Source organism: Manihot esculenta, chromosome 6 (genome assembly GCF_001659605.2).
Source record: "Manihot esculenta cultivar AM560-2 chromosome 6, M.esculenta_v8, whole genome shotgun sequence".
Lineage (NCBI taxonomy): Eukaryota > Viridiplantae > Streptophyta > Magnoliopsida > Malpighiales > Euphorbiaceae > Manihot > Manihot esculenta.
The window spans coordinates 3257177-3273046 of NC_035166.2; the positions used below are offsets into that span (position 1 = coordinate 3257177).

The following is a 15870-nucleotide window of genomic DNA, read 5'->3' on the forward strand; positions in this document are numbered from 1 at the left end:
GAGTTTTCTGGGTTTAGCAGGTTACTACAGGAGGTTCGTTCAGGACTTCTCAAAGGTTGCTGCTCCTATGACCAAATTGACAAAGAAGAATCAGAAGTTCATATGGACCGATCAGTGTGAGGAAAGCTTTGAGGAGCTTAAGAGGAGGTTGACTTCAGCACCGGTGTTAGCTCTGCCAAAAGGTGATGATGACTTCTCAGTATATTGTGATGCGTCCCGTGTGGGACTGGGTTGTGTGCTAATGCAGAATGAGAGGGTGATCGCTTATGCTTCTAGGCAGCTGAAGAAGCATGAGTTGAATTACCCCACACATGACCTAGAGATGGCAGCAGTGATCTTTGCACTCAAGATGTGGAGGCATTACCTTTATGGGGTAAAGTGTGAGATCTTCACAGATCATAAGAGCCTGCAGTACATCCTGAGTCAGAGAGAACTGAACATGAGGCAGAGGAGATGGGTAGAGCTGTTGAGTGACTATGATTGCGAGATTCAGTACCATCCGGGTAAGGCGAATATTGTGGCAGACGCCCTAAGCCGGAAATCACTCGGCAGTCTATCCCACATTTCAGCAGAGAGGAGGCCGGTGGTGAAGGAGTTCCACAGACTTATGAGTGAGGGATTACAGTTGGAGTTGTCTGGCACAGGTGCCTTAGTGGCTCAGATGAGAGTGACACCCGTGTTTCTGGAGCAGGTAGCTCAGAAACAGCATGAGGACCCAGAGTTGGTCAGGATAGCCAGAACGGTTCAGTCAGGCCAGAGTAATGAGTTCAAGTTTGATGATAAGGGGATCCTCCGCTACGGGAACAGATTATGTGTGCCAGATGACATTGGTCTGAAGGGAGATATTATGGGGGAAGCCCATAATACCAGGTATAGTGTTCACCCTGGAGCCACCAAGATGTATCAGGATCTGAAGAGAGTGTATTGGTGGCCAGCTATGAAGAAGGATGTGGCACTGTTCGTGTCAGCCTGCGATGTGTGTCAGAGGGTGAAACTAGAGCATCAGAAGCCGGCTGGAATGTTGAATCCACTACCGATTCCAGAGTGGAAATGGGAGAATATAGCTATGGACTTCGTAGTGGGGTTACCGGCGACGTCCAACAGATTGGACTCCATATGGGTGATTGTGGACAGACTCACCAAATCTGCTCACTTCATCCCTGTCAGGAGTGGTTACTCTGTGGACAAGTTGGCGCAGGTGTACGTAGATGAGATTGTCAGACTACATGGGGTCCCGGTATCTATAGTGTCAGATAGAGGGCCCCAGTTCACCTCCAGGTTTTGGCGGAGTCTGCAGAACGCTATGGGTACCAGATTAGACTTCAGTACTGCCTTCCACCCACAGACAGACGGACAGTCAGAGAGGACCATCCAGACAATAGAGGATATGCTCAGAATGTGTGTGCTAGATTTTGGCGGTTCTTGAAGGCAGCATCTACCTTTGGTGGAGTTTGCCTACAATAACAGCTATCATGCTAGCATAGGGATGGCTCCATATGAAGCTTTATATGGAAGGAAGTGCAGATCACCTGTTTGCTGGGAAGAGGTAGGAGAGAGGTCCTTAGCAGGACCCGAGCTAGTTGAGATCACCAGCAGGGTGGTACCCATTATCAGAGAGAGGATCAAGACTGCTGCTAGTCGGCAGAAGAGTTATGCAGATATCCGCAGAAGACAGCTAGAGTTTCAGGAGGGGGATTTGGTTTTGCTCAAAGTGTCTCCTATGAAAGGAGTGGTTCGGTTCGGGAAGAAGGGTAAGTTAGCTCCACGGTACATCGGTCCTTTCGAGGTGCTTCAGAGGGTCGGTAATGTGTCGTACAAGCTAGACTTGCCTGCTTCAATGGAGAGAATCCATCCGGTTTTTCATGTTTCTCTGTTACGGAAGTACGTGTCGGATCCTGGAAAGGTTCTTAGTGAGCCTGATATGGAGATCCATGAGGATCTCACCTATGTAGAACAGCCAGTGCGGATCCTAGACACTCAGATCAGAAAGCTGAGGAACAAGGAAATCCCGATGGTGAAGGTCCTTTGGAACCACCACAACTTAGAGGAATGCACCTGGGAGACCTGGGAGTCTATGCTCCAGCAATACCCCCATCTGTTTTGAGGTGAGTGTTAGTTGTTTTGAGTGTCTGTATGTATGCTATGCGGTATGTTATGTTTATGCCATGTTGATGCCATGTTTCATGTGTTAGTTGAGGAACATTCGGGGACGAATGTTCTTAAGGGGGGGAGAATGTAATACCCGGCTAGACTCCGGTATCGGGATTCCTACCGTCCGGTGGAATCTCGGTTGTCGGAAACCTCTAGAAGGGTAAAACTATGATTTTATGAAATGTTTTAATGTATTTCATGTTTTTAAGTAAGAATTAAATGAGTTTTTGCATGAACAATCTTTGGAGGAAAACCCAGGTTCGGCCGCCGAACTTTGAGGTTCGGCCGCCGAACATGCATGCTTTCGGAGGGACTTTAGGCGCCCGAAAATTTTGAGTGAGGGAAATGCAGGTTCGGCCGCCGAACTCCAAGTTCGGCCGCCGAACCTTGCATGCATGCGGAGGCACCTTCGGCCCCCGAACGTGGCCTGGCCAGCCACCTATAAAAGGGGCACTTAGCCGAAATGGGAGAGTTTTCTCCCATTTTCGACCTCAGCGAGCTTCCGACCTCCCTCTCCCAAATCTTGTGTTTTTCCTTCAATCCCCACCATTTTCTTTGAGTTTTAAGGTTCCACAAAAGTTTTTGAGTGTTTTTAAGCAAGTTTGGAGCTTGGAAGTCTTGGAGCTAAATCCCTCCATTTTCTGAGCTAGGGTCGTTCTTCCTCTCGATCTTCAAGAGGTAAGCTTCGATCTATGCTTCTTTTATGTTTTATGAAAGTTTTATGCAAGTTGATGGGGTAGAATGCATGTTTAGGCTTGTTGTTAGGTTTATGGGTTTATGTTGTGATTTGAACAATGTATGTTGGAAATGTGTTGTTTGAAGTGTTGTAGTTGGGGTATATTATAGTTTGAGACCCCTAGGTGTGATGTATGATGTGTATGCATGTGTAGAAATAAGTTTATGCATGTTTTGAGGCGTTTTGGAGGCTGTGGACACAAGGGAGCCAAGTTTCTGCCCTTCGGCAGAAACTCAGGTTCGGCCGCCGAAGTGACTTTCGGCCGCCGAACCCCCTTGTGGAGGCAGTTTCGGCTGCCGAAGCCTGCCCCCGAAACTCAAGTTTCGTCTCTGTCTGGGAGGTTCGGCCGCCGAAAGTGCCGCCGAACCTGCATGACTTTCGGCTGCAGAGGGACTTTCGGCCGCCGAACCTGCCGCCGAAAGTGCCCTGTTCAGCCATTTCTTACATGTTTTCATGTGATATTTTCAGGATGTTTTAGGGGGTTTTTGGGGAGTATTTTAGAGTCATATTCATGTATGTTTGGTCCCTCATTTGAGTCCACCTGTGTAGGTTCGGACCCGAGGAACCGAGACCCCCAGCAGTGAGCCAGCTGCTTCAGAGTCTCTTCAGAGCTAGCCAGAGGTGAGTGGAATAAACTTTAAGTTTTAAAGCAAATTAATGAAATGTTTTAGCATGATTCACGCATCATGAATGCCATAAGATATATTAGATTGTTTGCATTAGAATTCACGAATATGTTGCATTGCATACCTTGTTGTTGATGTGGATGAATGTTGAATGATCCATTAGCCCTTGTATGTCATGATAGCCTATGTGAGTCCAGGTGTGCCTGCTACGGCTCTACGCCCCTGGCATTATGACCGATTATGGAAGTCCGGGTGTGCCTGCTACGGCTCTACGCCCCCGGCATGTATAAGTAAGAAAGATAGGGGCTAAATGGTGACAAGTTCATCCTTGTTGTGAAATGTTTGTGTTATGGCGCATACATGAAAGCATGATTTAAATTGATGTTTTATTATTCTGCTCACTGGGCTCTAGTAGCTCACCCCACTCCCTTTATCCCCAGAGTTGCAGGTACAGGATAGATCAGGAAGTCGGCTAGAGTGAAGTTCAGTCATGTATGTTGTAATAGATAGTAGTGGACATGAATATGATGTAATGAGTAATTATGACCATGTAATGAATGATTTGATGATGTATTGAGGATTATAGTAGTGCTTGACCTAGAGGTGTGTGAATCCCCATGATGTACAGAGTGTTTAATGAGTAATGATGTTAATGACCATGATTATCCAAGCTGATATGTATGATGATGATACCCCATTGGAGTATTTGATGAGGACTCCAGTGTGGGGTTTATGTATGATTTTGTGCATGCACAGGTTTTGCTTGGATAAGAGAAAAGAAAATTTTTTACAGATCATGTATATGTTGTTATGTGTGGGATTCCACAGGTTTACAGGAGGTATGTAGGCTTGCTACGGGTCCCGGCGGCCTTAAGCCGATCTGGATCCTAGCGCCGGTAACGGGTCGAATTTCCGGGTCGTTACAGTCATGTCCACAATTCTACCTATTACATGAACATACTTCAAAACTCTGGCTAACCTCCTGGTCTACCCTGTACCTGCACATCTGGGGTTAGGGGAGAGAGGTGAGCTACAAAGCCCAGTGAGCAGAATAGTGGAAACAATATATTAACATTTCATGCTTTCATGGAATGCAACACATCACAACAAATCACATCTCGGATGGTATTGTCACCTATAGTCCTCTACATAGGTCCAACTGTGCCGGGACGTAGAATGGGTCAACCGGTCTTTCCCTTATCATAACATATCATATGGACCAACTGTGCCAGGGACGTAGAATGGGTACAACCTGGACTTTCTCTTACATCGTGCCAGGGACGTAGAATGGGTACAACCTGGACTTCCATACCATATCATGCCATAACATCAATCATATCATAGGAGGACTAAAGGATCATCCAATAACCAATCCACATCAACATCAACATCATAAATGCAATGCAACATATTCGTGAATACTAGTGCAAACAACCTACTATATCTCATGGCATTCATGATGCATGGATTATGCTCAAAATTCATACTTCATTTATTTTAAAACTTTAAGGTTTATTCCACTCACCTCTGGCTAGCTCTGACAAACTCTGTAGCAGCTGGCTCACTGCTGGGGTCCTCGGTTCCTCGGGTCCGAACCTACACAGGTGGACTCCAATGAGGGACCAAACATACATAAACATGACTCTAATATATTCCCCAAAAACCCCCTAAAACATCCTGAAAATATCACAAAGAGATATGCATGAAGTGGCTGAACAGGGCACTTTCGGCGGCACCTTCGGCGGCCGAAAGTCCCGGACAGAGACGAAACTCAGGTAGGTTCGGCGGCACCTTCGGCGGCCGAAAGTCCCAGACAGAGACGAAAGTCTCCTTTCGGGGGCAACTTCGGCAGCCGAAAGGCCTGCCTCACCAGCCATGTTCGGCGGCCGAAAGCTCCTTCGGCTGCCGAACCTGGTTTCTGCAAAAGGGCAGGAACTTGGCTCCTAAATGCACATTTGCCTCCCAACTCTCAAATCATGCATAAATCTCAACCAAAACATGCATACAAGTTCCTAGGGGCCTCAACAAGCATATACCCCAACTACAACACTTCAAACATACTCAAACATGCCACATTGCTCAAAAAATCCCATAAAACCTAACATTAGCTTAAAAACTCATACAACCCTATACATGCCATTCTACCCCATAAAATCACTTAAAACTTACTTCAAACACATGAGGAGCTTAAGATCGGCTCTTACCTCTTGAAGATCGAGAGGGAGACGACCTAAACTTGGAGATCCACGAAAATGAGCTCCTGAGTTCCCAAAGCTCCAAAACTTGGTTTAAAAGCTCAAAACCTTCAATGCAAGCTTAAAACTCAAGAAAAAAGGTAGAGATTTGGAAGAAAAACACAAGAGTTGCAAAAAGGGAAGGTCGGAAGCTTGCTGTGGCCGAAAATGGGAGAAAGCTCGCCCATTTCGGCTAAGTGCCCCATTTATAGGTGGCTGGCCAGGCCACGTTCGGGGGCCGAATGTGCCTCCGCATCCATGCAATGTTCGGCGGCCGAACTTGACTTTCGGCGGCCGAACCTGAACTTCCCTAACTCATGCTTTCGGGGGCCTAACGTGCCTCCAAAACGCATGCATGTTCGGCGGCCGAACTTGACTTTCGACGGCCGAACCTGGGTTTTCCTCCAAAGACTTTTCATGCAAAAACTCATTTAATTTCATACTTAAAACCATTAAAACATGAAAACATTTTTATAAAACATGATTCTACCCTTCTAGAGGTCTCCAACATCCGAGATTCCACCGGACGGTAGGAATTCCGATACCGGAGTCTAGCCGGGTATTACAACCTAATTAGAAACTATTAAATTATGACTGTACTAGATAGAAGACAAGAGAAGTCTTCAAGAAATAGTGAGGTTAAAAGTAGAACCTCCAGAGTATTTGCAATAGCCAATGGAGAATGAAGAGCCTCTTATTGTGACTGTTCAATTTAAAGTGATACTTAAGAAAAAAACACTAAAAAAAAGTTGAGTTTGCCCCTAGAAAAGTATGTGTGTGAAAATTTTGGTTCAGATCATTAGCTAAGTTTTCCGGCAAAGGTAGTATTTGAAGACAAATTTAGATGACATGAACAACATGGTTTCAAAGTCTACACTAAGAAAGAAACTGAAAATAAAGTTGTTTTGCATAAGATAAGGTATTTAAAATGTTTTTATAAAGTAATCATTAATGATATGAATGAAAGGGAATTATATGAAGTAAAAAATGACTTGGAATATTTAAAGACACTAATAAAGCTTTAATGAGACGTTTAGATGAAATTATGATTGAGCGACATGAAGTGAAGTGAAGACAAAAATGGAAGAAAGAGAATAAGAGGAATCTAGTAGTATTGAAGAGGTGTTGCCAATTTAAGCTAAAAGAAGAATAGCATTTGCAGTCAGATATATTCCTCTATATTTCGGTCACTCTGATGAAGCCTCTTAGATTTGAATATTTTCAAATGTTGAGATTATGTCTTGAGATCAAGTAGAAATTCAAAATTAAGGAGTATTAAATAATAATCTATAATTTCTAGGTGCATATATGTGGTTAAGTTTGTGGATAAGTTCATTGTATGTATATGTTCATATTTAGCTATTATGGTAAATCGAGATTATTGATAAAGGCCATACTCCATTCGAAGATGAAGCATCATTGACTCAAAATAAGAAGGATACTTTAGCAGAAACAAGAAAGAAGGATCAACAAGCCCTTGCTCTTATTTATCAAAGTTTAGATGAGTCTATGTTCATGAAGGTGGCTGATGTTATCAATGCAAAGCAAGCTTGGAAGATTTTGAAGAATTCCCTTTAAGGGGTTGACAAAGTGAGAAAGGTGCAACTCCAGTCTTTACGAGGTGAATTTAAAACTTTTCTGAATGGCTATATTGAAGAGTAGTTTTTAATAAAGAGTGCTCTTATTACTTATAATATATGTGTGCTTTCATATTTCCTCTCTCTTCCTAGTATTTTCTTGGTTAATATCCCTCTCCTCTCCAACTAAGTGGTATTAGAGTATCTTTGAATATCTCCACTTACATTTTTCTTTACCTTGAAGATCCATTTGACCCTAATATCTTCATGACCCTTGGGAATAGTTGATAATTCTTAAGTATTGTTTTTCTCAATTGCTTTGGTCTCTCACTCTCTCAACTGGTCTATTTTATCTAGAGATTTCACAACACTTGCTAAACGGATCATCCTTTTTTAAATATGGAGATGCAACACATGCAAATAACCAAATAATCTTCTTGATACTAAGCAACTTACCTTTGAAATTCTTTTAATAATCTTCTCTCAACTCTAACTACCCAAGATTTAACTAAGTCTGAATTCTTGGCTCTGAATATCCCACACCTTCTTGGATTGCGAACTCTAATCCCTTTAAACTTGACTCTACCAAGCTCTGATCTTGTCTCTTCTAAACCAAACTCAACTAGGCTCTAATATCACTTTGTTAGGAAAATGTTATGGCCTCTGTTACTAATTTGTTGGAAATACTCTAATATCACTTTATTGGAGAGAAAATGGATACTAATCAAGGAAACATTAGGAAAAGACAGAATATATAAAAACATGCATATATTATAAGTCATAAGAACACTCTTCACTTAAACACAAATATTGTAGCGATACAATAGTGACCCTTGAACACTCATGACTTTTAATATTCTAGTAAGATTCGAGAAAAGACGAACGGGGGAATGAGAAAGAGGGCAAAGAGAACGCAAAAGAGAAGTCCCTTTGTCTCCAGTATGAACAGAACAGTAGGAATAAGATAGAAACAGTTGGAGTGGATTGCGCTTTTAAAAGGGGGGACTCATGTCATGCTTGGCTCGTTGAGAAAATACTCTTGATATTCTAAGATATTAACCATATTTATGAAACCACATTAATAGTTATGAGTACTAACACACAAAGAACTTAACTATACACTATGTTTAGATTTATGTATCTAGAAATTATAAATTATTTATTATTTAGTACTCTCTCTTAATTTAGAATTTATTTTTCATATTAAGACACAATCTCAACCTTTGAAAATCTTCAATTTGATAGGCTTCATCAAAATGACTGCAACATATAAGAAAACCTCTTATTGCAAATATTAGTCTTCTTTTGGCATGAATTGGAAACATCTTTTCATTATTTCCTGCAGGCAACTTAATTAATGATATGGATCAAATTTCTCACATACATACTTTACTAGGGAAAAACTCAACTTTTATAGTAATCATTGAGTCATTGCTTCAAATTGAATAGTGACAACAACAAACTCTTCATTCTTCATTGGCTACTGCAAATATTTTGAAGATTCTGCTTTTGACTTCACTATTCTTGAAAACTTCACTTATCTTCATTTCTAGTCGAAGAAAGTAAAGCTTACTAAATTTTATTGGCTTTATTTTAAGTGCTTACTAAACTTTATTGGCTTTATTTGAAGTCCTATTATTGGTCGGATTAAAAAATGCTTAGTTATAAATTAATGAGTAATTATTTATTACACTAGATTCACTATGGATTTAATATACAATCATGTATATCCCTTCATATGAAAATTAAATAAAATTCATATGTGTACGCTGAATTTACAGTAAATCAAATTTAGGTAAATTTATTTTTTTTTCATAACTTAATATCAAAATACATACATAATTTCTTTTCTACGAAATAGTTACTAATTTCTAGTTTAAATTAATAAATAATATTACTTACGTTTATTTGACTATGTTTTTCCAATTAGCAAGATATTTACACTTAAAAAAAATTATAATTAAAAAATCTCCATATAATGTATATATTTTTAAAATTAATAAAAAATAAAATAAATGACTAACTTATTATTATTATTTAATAAATTATTTTTCTCTTATTCCATCACATAGATTTCTCGATATTTGATCTTAGAAAAGAAATCTGTAAAAATAGAAAAAAATAGTCAATAATATTTTTGATAAAACCCTCCAACGATCAAGTTAAATTTGTGAATTATAATAAAATTTTAGCGATCAATAAGAGATGCAAAAAAAATAATTGAGAAAAAAAGAAAGTTGAGAAGAAGAAAAAGAAAAGAAAAAACCTTATTGTGTGTGGATAAGTCCCTTAAAAGGGAGAGAGAAGCTCAAATACACCTATCTTAAAAAGAAAGCTCTCATTTGCCTTGTCAGTTATTGTTTATAGAGAAATTTAACAGTATTTTTTAAATAAAATAATATTATATTTTTTTTATGTATTATCATTATTATTATTATTTTCTAGGTCTCGATTCTCAAAGTGAAAATAGGAATAACAAAATCTCATCTGATTGCCATTATTTTTGGTCCATTTGGAAAGTTGCCTCCGTCGAAAACTCAAATTTGAGATTTTACAGACTTCACAGACCAAATATCATTGAGTTGAGCTAACCCAATGGTACTGGAAACGATGCTCGTACCAATGGTTAATCCACTGCCGTTCTTAGTCAAATAAGTTCATATTCTCTTTGTCAAACTAAACTATTTTTCAGTTTGATGGTTCAGCATTGCTCTTGACTACAAGGAAGGAAAGATTCACAGGAGAACAACAAGGATTGTAAGTAAAAGCCCCTATTTTCAAAACATAACTAGAACTTAATAATGGTAATTTGAAGATACAATAGAACTTAGACAACAATTTGTTTTGAAGCAAGTAAAGCTACTCATTAAGCTGAAAAAAAAAAAAACAAAGGCCATCAGCTGCAGTTAGAAGTCAGAAAATGGCTTCAATTTGCAGCATATTACCTTAGAATTGAACCTTGTCAGAAAGTTGAGCCATTAAAGCCAAAGAAGGAGCGCTGGATAACAAAATTTTTTTTAAAAAAAAGATGAAGAATCAATATCAGTGAAGTAAAATTAAATAAATAACTAGTGCATTTAAAAAGCTAAAGAATTTTCTCTTCATTGCACAGAAAGACAAGACAGGAATAAATAGGGCCACAGAAACTGGAAAAAAGGTTACATGATGCTTAAAATACAGAACTGAAAATAGGAACTGGTAAAGTTTAATTTCACCATTGGTAAATAAATCTTATTATTTATTATCACTAACCTACAATTTGTATCAGCAACCCAACTTTACTTTGTTTCAATTAGGTCAACATTGCTAGGTGTTGATAGGGTTTTCAACATATTTTTTACATGGCAGCAAAATAAAACTTTTCTAATCTCCTTCTACTCATAAAAAAATGTGGCTATAGGACTTGATTTTCCCGTATAAAAAAATGACAATAGCAGCATTATTGAAACCAAAGTTGAGTTATTTATTTAATGCAAAAGAAGGTCAGGGACTGTACTAGGGTACACTGATAACTTCATAAACCTATGTTGCTCTACGGGTGGTAAAAGAAACGATTATCAAAGGTTGCTCTAGCATTTGGCTGAAGACTTTCTACTCCTCATTGTATAATTATCAAATACAAAATCTCAGTTAAGACCATTCATTCGTCATGTAAATGTGCACAAATTCACATATTCATTCATTCATCATGTAGATTTCATGCATACAAGGAGCTTCCATAAAGAAGCTTACAAAAGTAAAGTGGTTTGCACAGAAGCATGCAACTAACACCATAGAAATTTTCACAAAAATTTCCAAGCTGCAAAGGAATAGAATGATTTCATTGTACAAAACTAAAATGTCAAAAGCATGATAGTTAATGTGAATCAGATGAATGCAGTGAAATTAATTATTTAATTGTCATAAATAAACAAAAAATTAATATATATTCACAGCAGATGCACTGTGTTAGAGACTTTCTGTTTCCTTTTTTCCACTTTTTCTCAAATCACAAGAAATAGGCCCTTGATAATTGAACACTTGTAACAGAGAAATTTTCTGATAATTCCTACTTCAAAGAAATTAAGGAAATTTAGGTTGCAGTTTCTATAAGTCACTTCTTTCAGACCATGCTAACATTGTAATTTATAGCAAAGTTAATCAAGTTTGTTGATTTGTAATGGTTCGGTCACTTTAACTTTGACCTTTTTTCTTTTCCGATGACAAAATATTCATGTGGATGTCCTGGTTCAAGTCGATATGAAGCTACAAGCTCTAGAAAAGAGACAGAGCAATTCAATTATAGCATGTTTGCAACAACAAACCTTGCAACCACAGTATGCTTTTACTTCCAAGTATGTATTTCTTACAGAGAATAAAAAAAAATCATTAGACCCGAACTTAGCAATAACAAAGAAGTAATTATGTACCTGAACATCATAAAATTTTATGTAGAAGCGAGAGCTATCTATAGAGAGCTTTGTTTGAAGGATTTCTGCAATAGTTGAACTCAATTTTCCATTAACACTAGGCCCAAGGCCCCCAATTGAGATCAACTCTCCATATGCAGCTGGTTCTTCAGTGCCGGCAAATGCAATAGGCACTCCACCATTCAGCACAATCATTACATACTGAAGAATAAGGAGGGGAAAATCAATATACAACTATATGTGTATTAATATTTACAAGAACTTTTCCATACAAATTCCTAATATATCCTATATTACCATTTTTTTTTCTATTTAACAAACACATCTTGTCCAAGGCATCTAGGCCTTTTGATGATACGTCGCATGGAGAAACAAAGTAATTTCAATACTTAGTACCTTTCTTATTCATCTAATTTTCTACTTCTGCATGAGAATGTGAATGAGGATTTTTCCATAGGATGGAGTGCCTTAATACTCCCAGGTGAAATTCTTGAATTTACTAATAGCCTCGAAGCACCCAAAGGAAAACAAGATAAATTTAATAGTTAATGACATAAGAGCTTGAAATTCTGTGGGCAAAACAGCCATTGAAAATAGATAACTTCCAAGCCTCGAGCCCAGATATGTAGACATGGCACAGGAAACCCCCAAAAAATACCAGGTTAAATCCAACAAAGCTAGTTTTTGCTTTCGTTAGCAATCAAAGAACACTGAAAATGCGGAAATTATAAGAACCATGGTAACCAAGATTCATTGAGTTATTTCATCGAACACTAAAAAGTCATAGACGAAAATAACAAAAAGAAACAAACCCATCAAAAGAATCAAGAGAACAAAAGAAAGCAAGCAAAGAAAGGAGAAAAAAGAGAAGGGGACCGAACGGATTCAGGCTTGCCAATAATTCTAGAAACAGCTTTGGTGGCATCTTTGAGAATATCAGAGGTGGTGACTGCATCCACTGGTAGGTTAGTGAAGAGATTCAAGGTAGGCATTTTTCTATTTCAATGAGGTTTTGGGTGAGTTGGAAGCTTCTCTACTCTAAACGGGTGGTTTTAATTTTTCACTTTGGAGATAACGGCTCCTAGCTACCTTCTCCTCTGTTTGTTTCTGTCCTTTTATCTTCTCAAATTATTTTTTTTCAACCAAAAAATAGGAAAAAAAAATTTAAAAAATAACAAAAACATGTGACTTTAGCATTTTTCAATTAATTTTTTTTAAAAAAAATCTCATAGTTATACTGCATTTGTAAACAAAGGCATTTTGCCTTTACGTCCTTAGTATTTGTTGATACACTATAAATTAGGAGAGATTTACTATTTAGCTTGTATGTATGGTAATTATTTATATGTTAATTTCTATATTTTTTAAAATTTATTAAAATATTTTTATATTTTTTTATAATAACTAAATAGTTATCTCTTCCAATTTTAACTATTTTTTTTCATTAAAATTGTAGTTATTGTTAGGGGTGAGCACTATTTGGTTCAAACTGAAAAAATCGATCGAACTGAATTAATTTTAAAATTTGATTTAATTTTTTATTCAATTCAGTTCGGTTCGATTTTTAATTTCAGAAATTTCGATTATTTTAATTCGGTTCGATTTTGATTAGAAAAAAATCGAAAAAATCGAACTGAATCGATTAGTGATAATAATATGTTATTTTTAATAATATAGAGAAATTAGATTATATTAAAATTAAAATATTTTAATTAAATTTTAAAAAACTAAAAATAGAGTGTAAAAAATAAAAAGTTTATTAAAAATTAAAATTGATCAAACCGAATCGAATCGAATCAGACCGGTTCGGTTTGATTCGGTTTCTGATCAAAATCAGTTCGGTTTGATTTTCATAAATACTAAAATTTTAATTTTTGATTTATTCAGTTCGGTTCGATTTTGAATCAAACCGACCGAATGCTCAGCCCTAGTTATTGTTTAGAGAAAAATTTTAAAATCCTAAACTACCCTTATAATCACTAAGCATCCCCTCCATAAATACTACTGCATTGAATCAAATTCACCGTATTCTCCACCATCTTCTTTGCATATTAGATAAGTAGGAGAATACTAGAGTTTCTATTCTAATATAACATATTAGTAAAATTCATAACAACAATCTATACACAATATTCCATTTTAAAAGCAAATCAGAACCCATTACAGTAGCTTAGCCATGGCAAAAACTCAACATTTCACTCGTTATAGCAAAATTAAATATTATATCCAGCAGAATAAAAAATCTCTCATTTACAGCAAAACTGAAAACGCTTTTAAATTGAAACTTTAAATCAACGCACAAATCAATAATCTCAACAAATCAAATTAATTACCCTAAATTAAGAAAATCTAAAGTATATCTAAAAACCAATATTAAAATCTAAATCCCAATAAAAATCAAAGAATATAAAAACCGCTGACATTCAGAAGAGGTGAGCATCACTATTAATGATGTTGATATATGGAATTCAATATAGGTTAGACATAACACAAGTTGATGCTCACCTCAAGTGAACTTGTTCACTGCCTTAACCCATCACCATCTCCTTGGCTTCAACTTCATTTTTGGACTTCATCTTCACTTGAGTATTTATTCTCATTCTCGCTCAGATCCAATCACACTTTCCTCCAATTACGCCTTTACACTAGTTCAGTGTTCTATAATTGGACGTGGCGATTCCATCTGTGTCAAGAGATGCCTCTACTATATGTAAAAAAGCTATCTTTTGACTTAATATCCATACCAATCTCTAAGATTCTGTCTGCATTAGCGTCCTTCTCCATTGCCGTCGAAGGGGTGACACTGACAATTCAAGTGGCTTATGAAGAAGCGCAACCGGAGAAGAGAAAAAAGAAGAAGGAGAAGGCAATGAAAGAGTGAGAAATAGGGAGAGAAGGGTTAAAAAAAAATTCATCTTAGTTGTGTGAGATTTAAAAAAAAAAAAAAGAAAAAAAGGAGAGATATCAAAGTTCATTACTTTATTTTAAAATTTTCAAGTTGAATTCAATGATTCCATGAAAATTTTAGAGAAAGTCATCTAGAATGCAAGAGCCACCGATTGTGATATCATTCAATCTAATCAAGGGCGATAAATTAAATTTGAGTTGAGTTTGGAAGATTGTTTTTTTGAAGAAATTCAAGAAGTTGAGATTCCAATTGCCTTTGAAATTCTTGCATAAGATAATATGTGTAGAGATGATTCCGTGTATTTTGATCCTTTTCTTACCATTATGGTTGTTGATTCGAAAATAAATCATTATAAGGAGGGAGGAATTGATGCATGCATAAAGAATGCAATAATTTTCAACAATTTGAAGTGCATTAGGGTTGTCATAGTAATAAAGTATTCAATTAGCAAAACTCCAAATCATGAAAAATCAATTTACTATCAACTAATTCAATACTTAAGAGATGAGAACTATATTGGAATAATGCGAAAACAAGCCACAAACTCTTTAACACATGTGGACGCATAATATAATTTTAGATTGTGTAATGCATGTATAGTCGAAACGCATATAAGTCAATTTTGTTATTTTAGTATTATAGTAGAATTATTTTAAATTAATTTGGCCTACTTTAGAAGCCAAATTTGTGCACCTCATTTAGAAAGAAGATTTCTCAAATACAATTTAGGAAAATGACCTTTAATGTAATTTAGATTTGACTATTTGACTAGATACCCTTCCTATATTAAAATTAAATCTTCCTACACTAGAATTAGGGTTTTGAAACTATAAAAACACTTTTAAGGTGGGAGCCACGAATGAAGAAGATGTTATGAATAATATTGTAATTTTCTTAATACAAAGACGAGACTTCTTTGTATGTCTCCATGTTTAGCAAACTTATCAAGGTTTTCCTTGTGGTGTTTTTAACTAATTTATCACTCCATAATCTTTGTTTCTAATGATATTAGTTGATTAAGGGTGTAGTAAAGTAACCTCTAGAAATTATCTATGTCTCGTTCATTGTCAAGTATGTATTTAGAATTCTTGATCGCAAGTTAATTCTAGATTCCACATCACTAATGTATTTTCAATTTTTCAAGCCTTCTTTAAGTTACCATTGGACCTAGTGCCTACCACATAACTAATAATATAGAGAAAAAAACAATCACAATTTCCTAAACTTCA

The 15870-nt window shown here is 36.8% G+C and overlaps 1 protein-coding gene across 2 annotated transcripts; it reads right to left on the minus strand.

The window, feature by feature from the left end:
• Window positions 1-10081: 10081 nt before the first annotated feature.
• On the minus strand, window positions 10082-12848 carry LOC110616665 (macrophage migration inhibitory factor homolog). 2 transcript variants are annotated; one of them, XM_021759106.2, is made up of 4 exons: window positions 12615-12848; window positions 11734-11934; window positions 10270-10322; window positions 10082-10195 (listed from the first exon to the last, which is right to left on the minus strand). In XM_021759106.2, the coding sequence occupies exons 1-3, from the start codon at window positions 12723-12725 to the stop codon at window positions 10287-10289; spliced, it is 348 nt and encodes a 115-aa protein (XP_021614798.1). In that variant the 5' UTR covers window positions 12726-12848; the 3' UTR covers window positions 10082-10195; window positions 10270-10286. The 2 variants fall into 2 exon arrangements, with proteins under 2 accessions (XP_021614798.1, XP_021614797.1); XM_021759105.2 differs by having other exon boundaries at window positions 10082-10322.
• Between the last annotated feature and the right edge of the window lie 3022 nt (window positions 12849-15870).

Bases quoted from the DNA above. Each gene is read 5' to 3' on its own strand.
- LOC110616665 (XM_021759106.2), bottom strand. From the start codon at position 12,725: ATGCCTACCTTGAATCTCTTCACTAACCTACCAGTGGATGCAGTCACC. The intron at 11,935-12,614 runs GTTCGGTCCCCT...CTTATTCTTCAG, and splicing joins TTATTGGCAAGCCTGAATCC to TATGTAATGATTGTGCTGAA. The intron at 10,323-11,733 runs GTACATAATTAC...TTTGTTATCCAG, and splicing joins TAAAATTTTATGATGTTCAG to CGCTCCTTCTTTGGCTTTAA.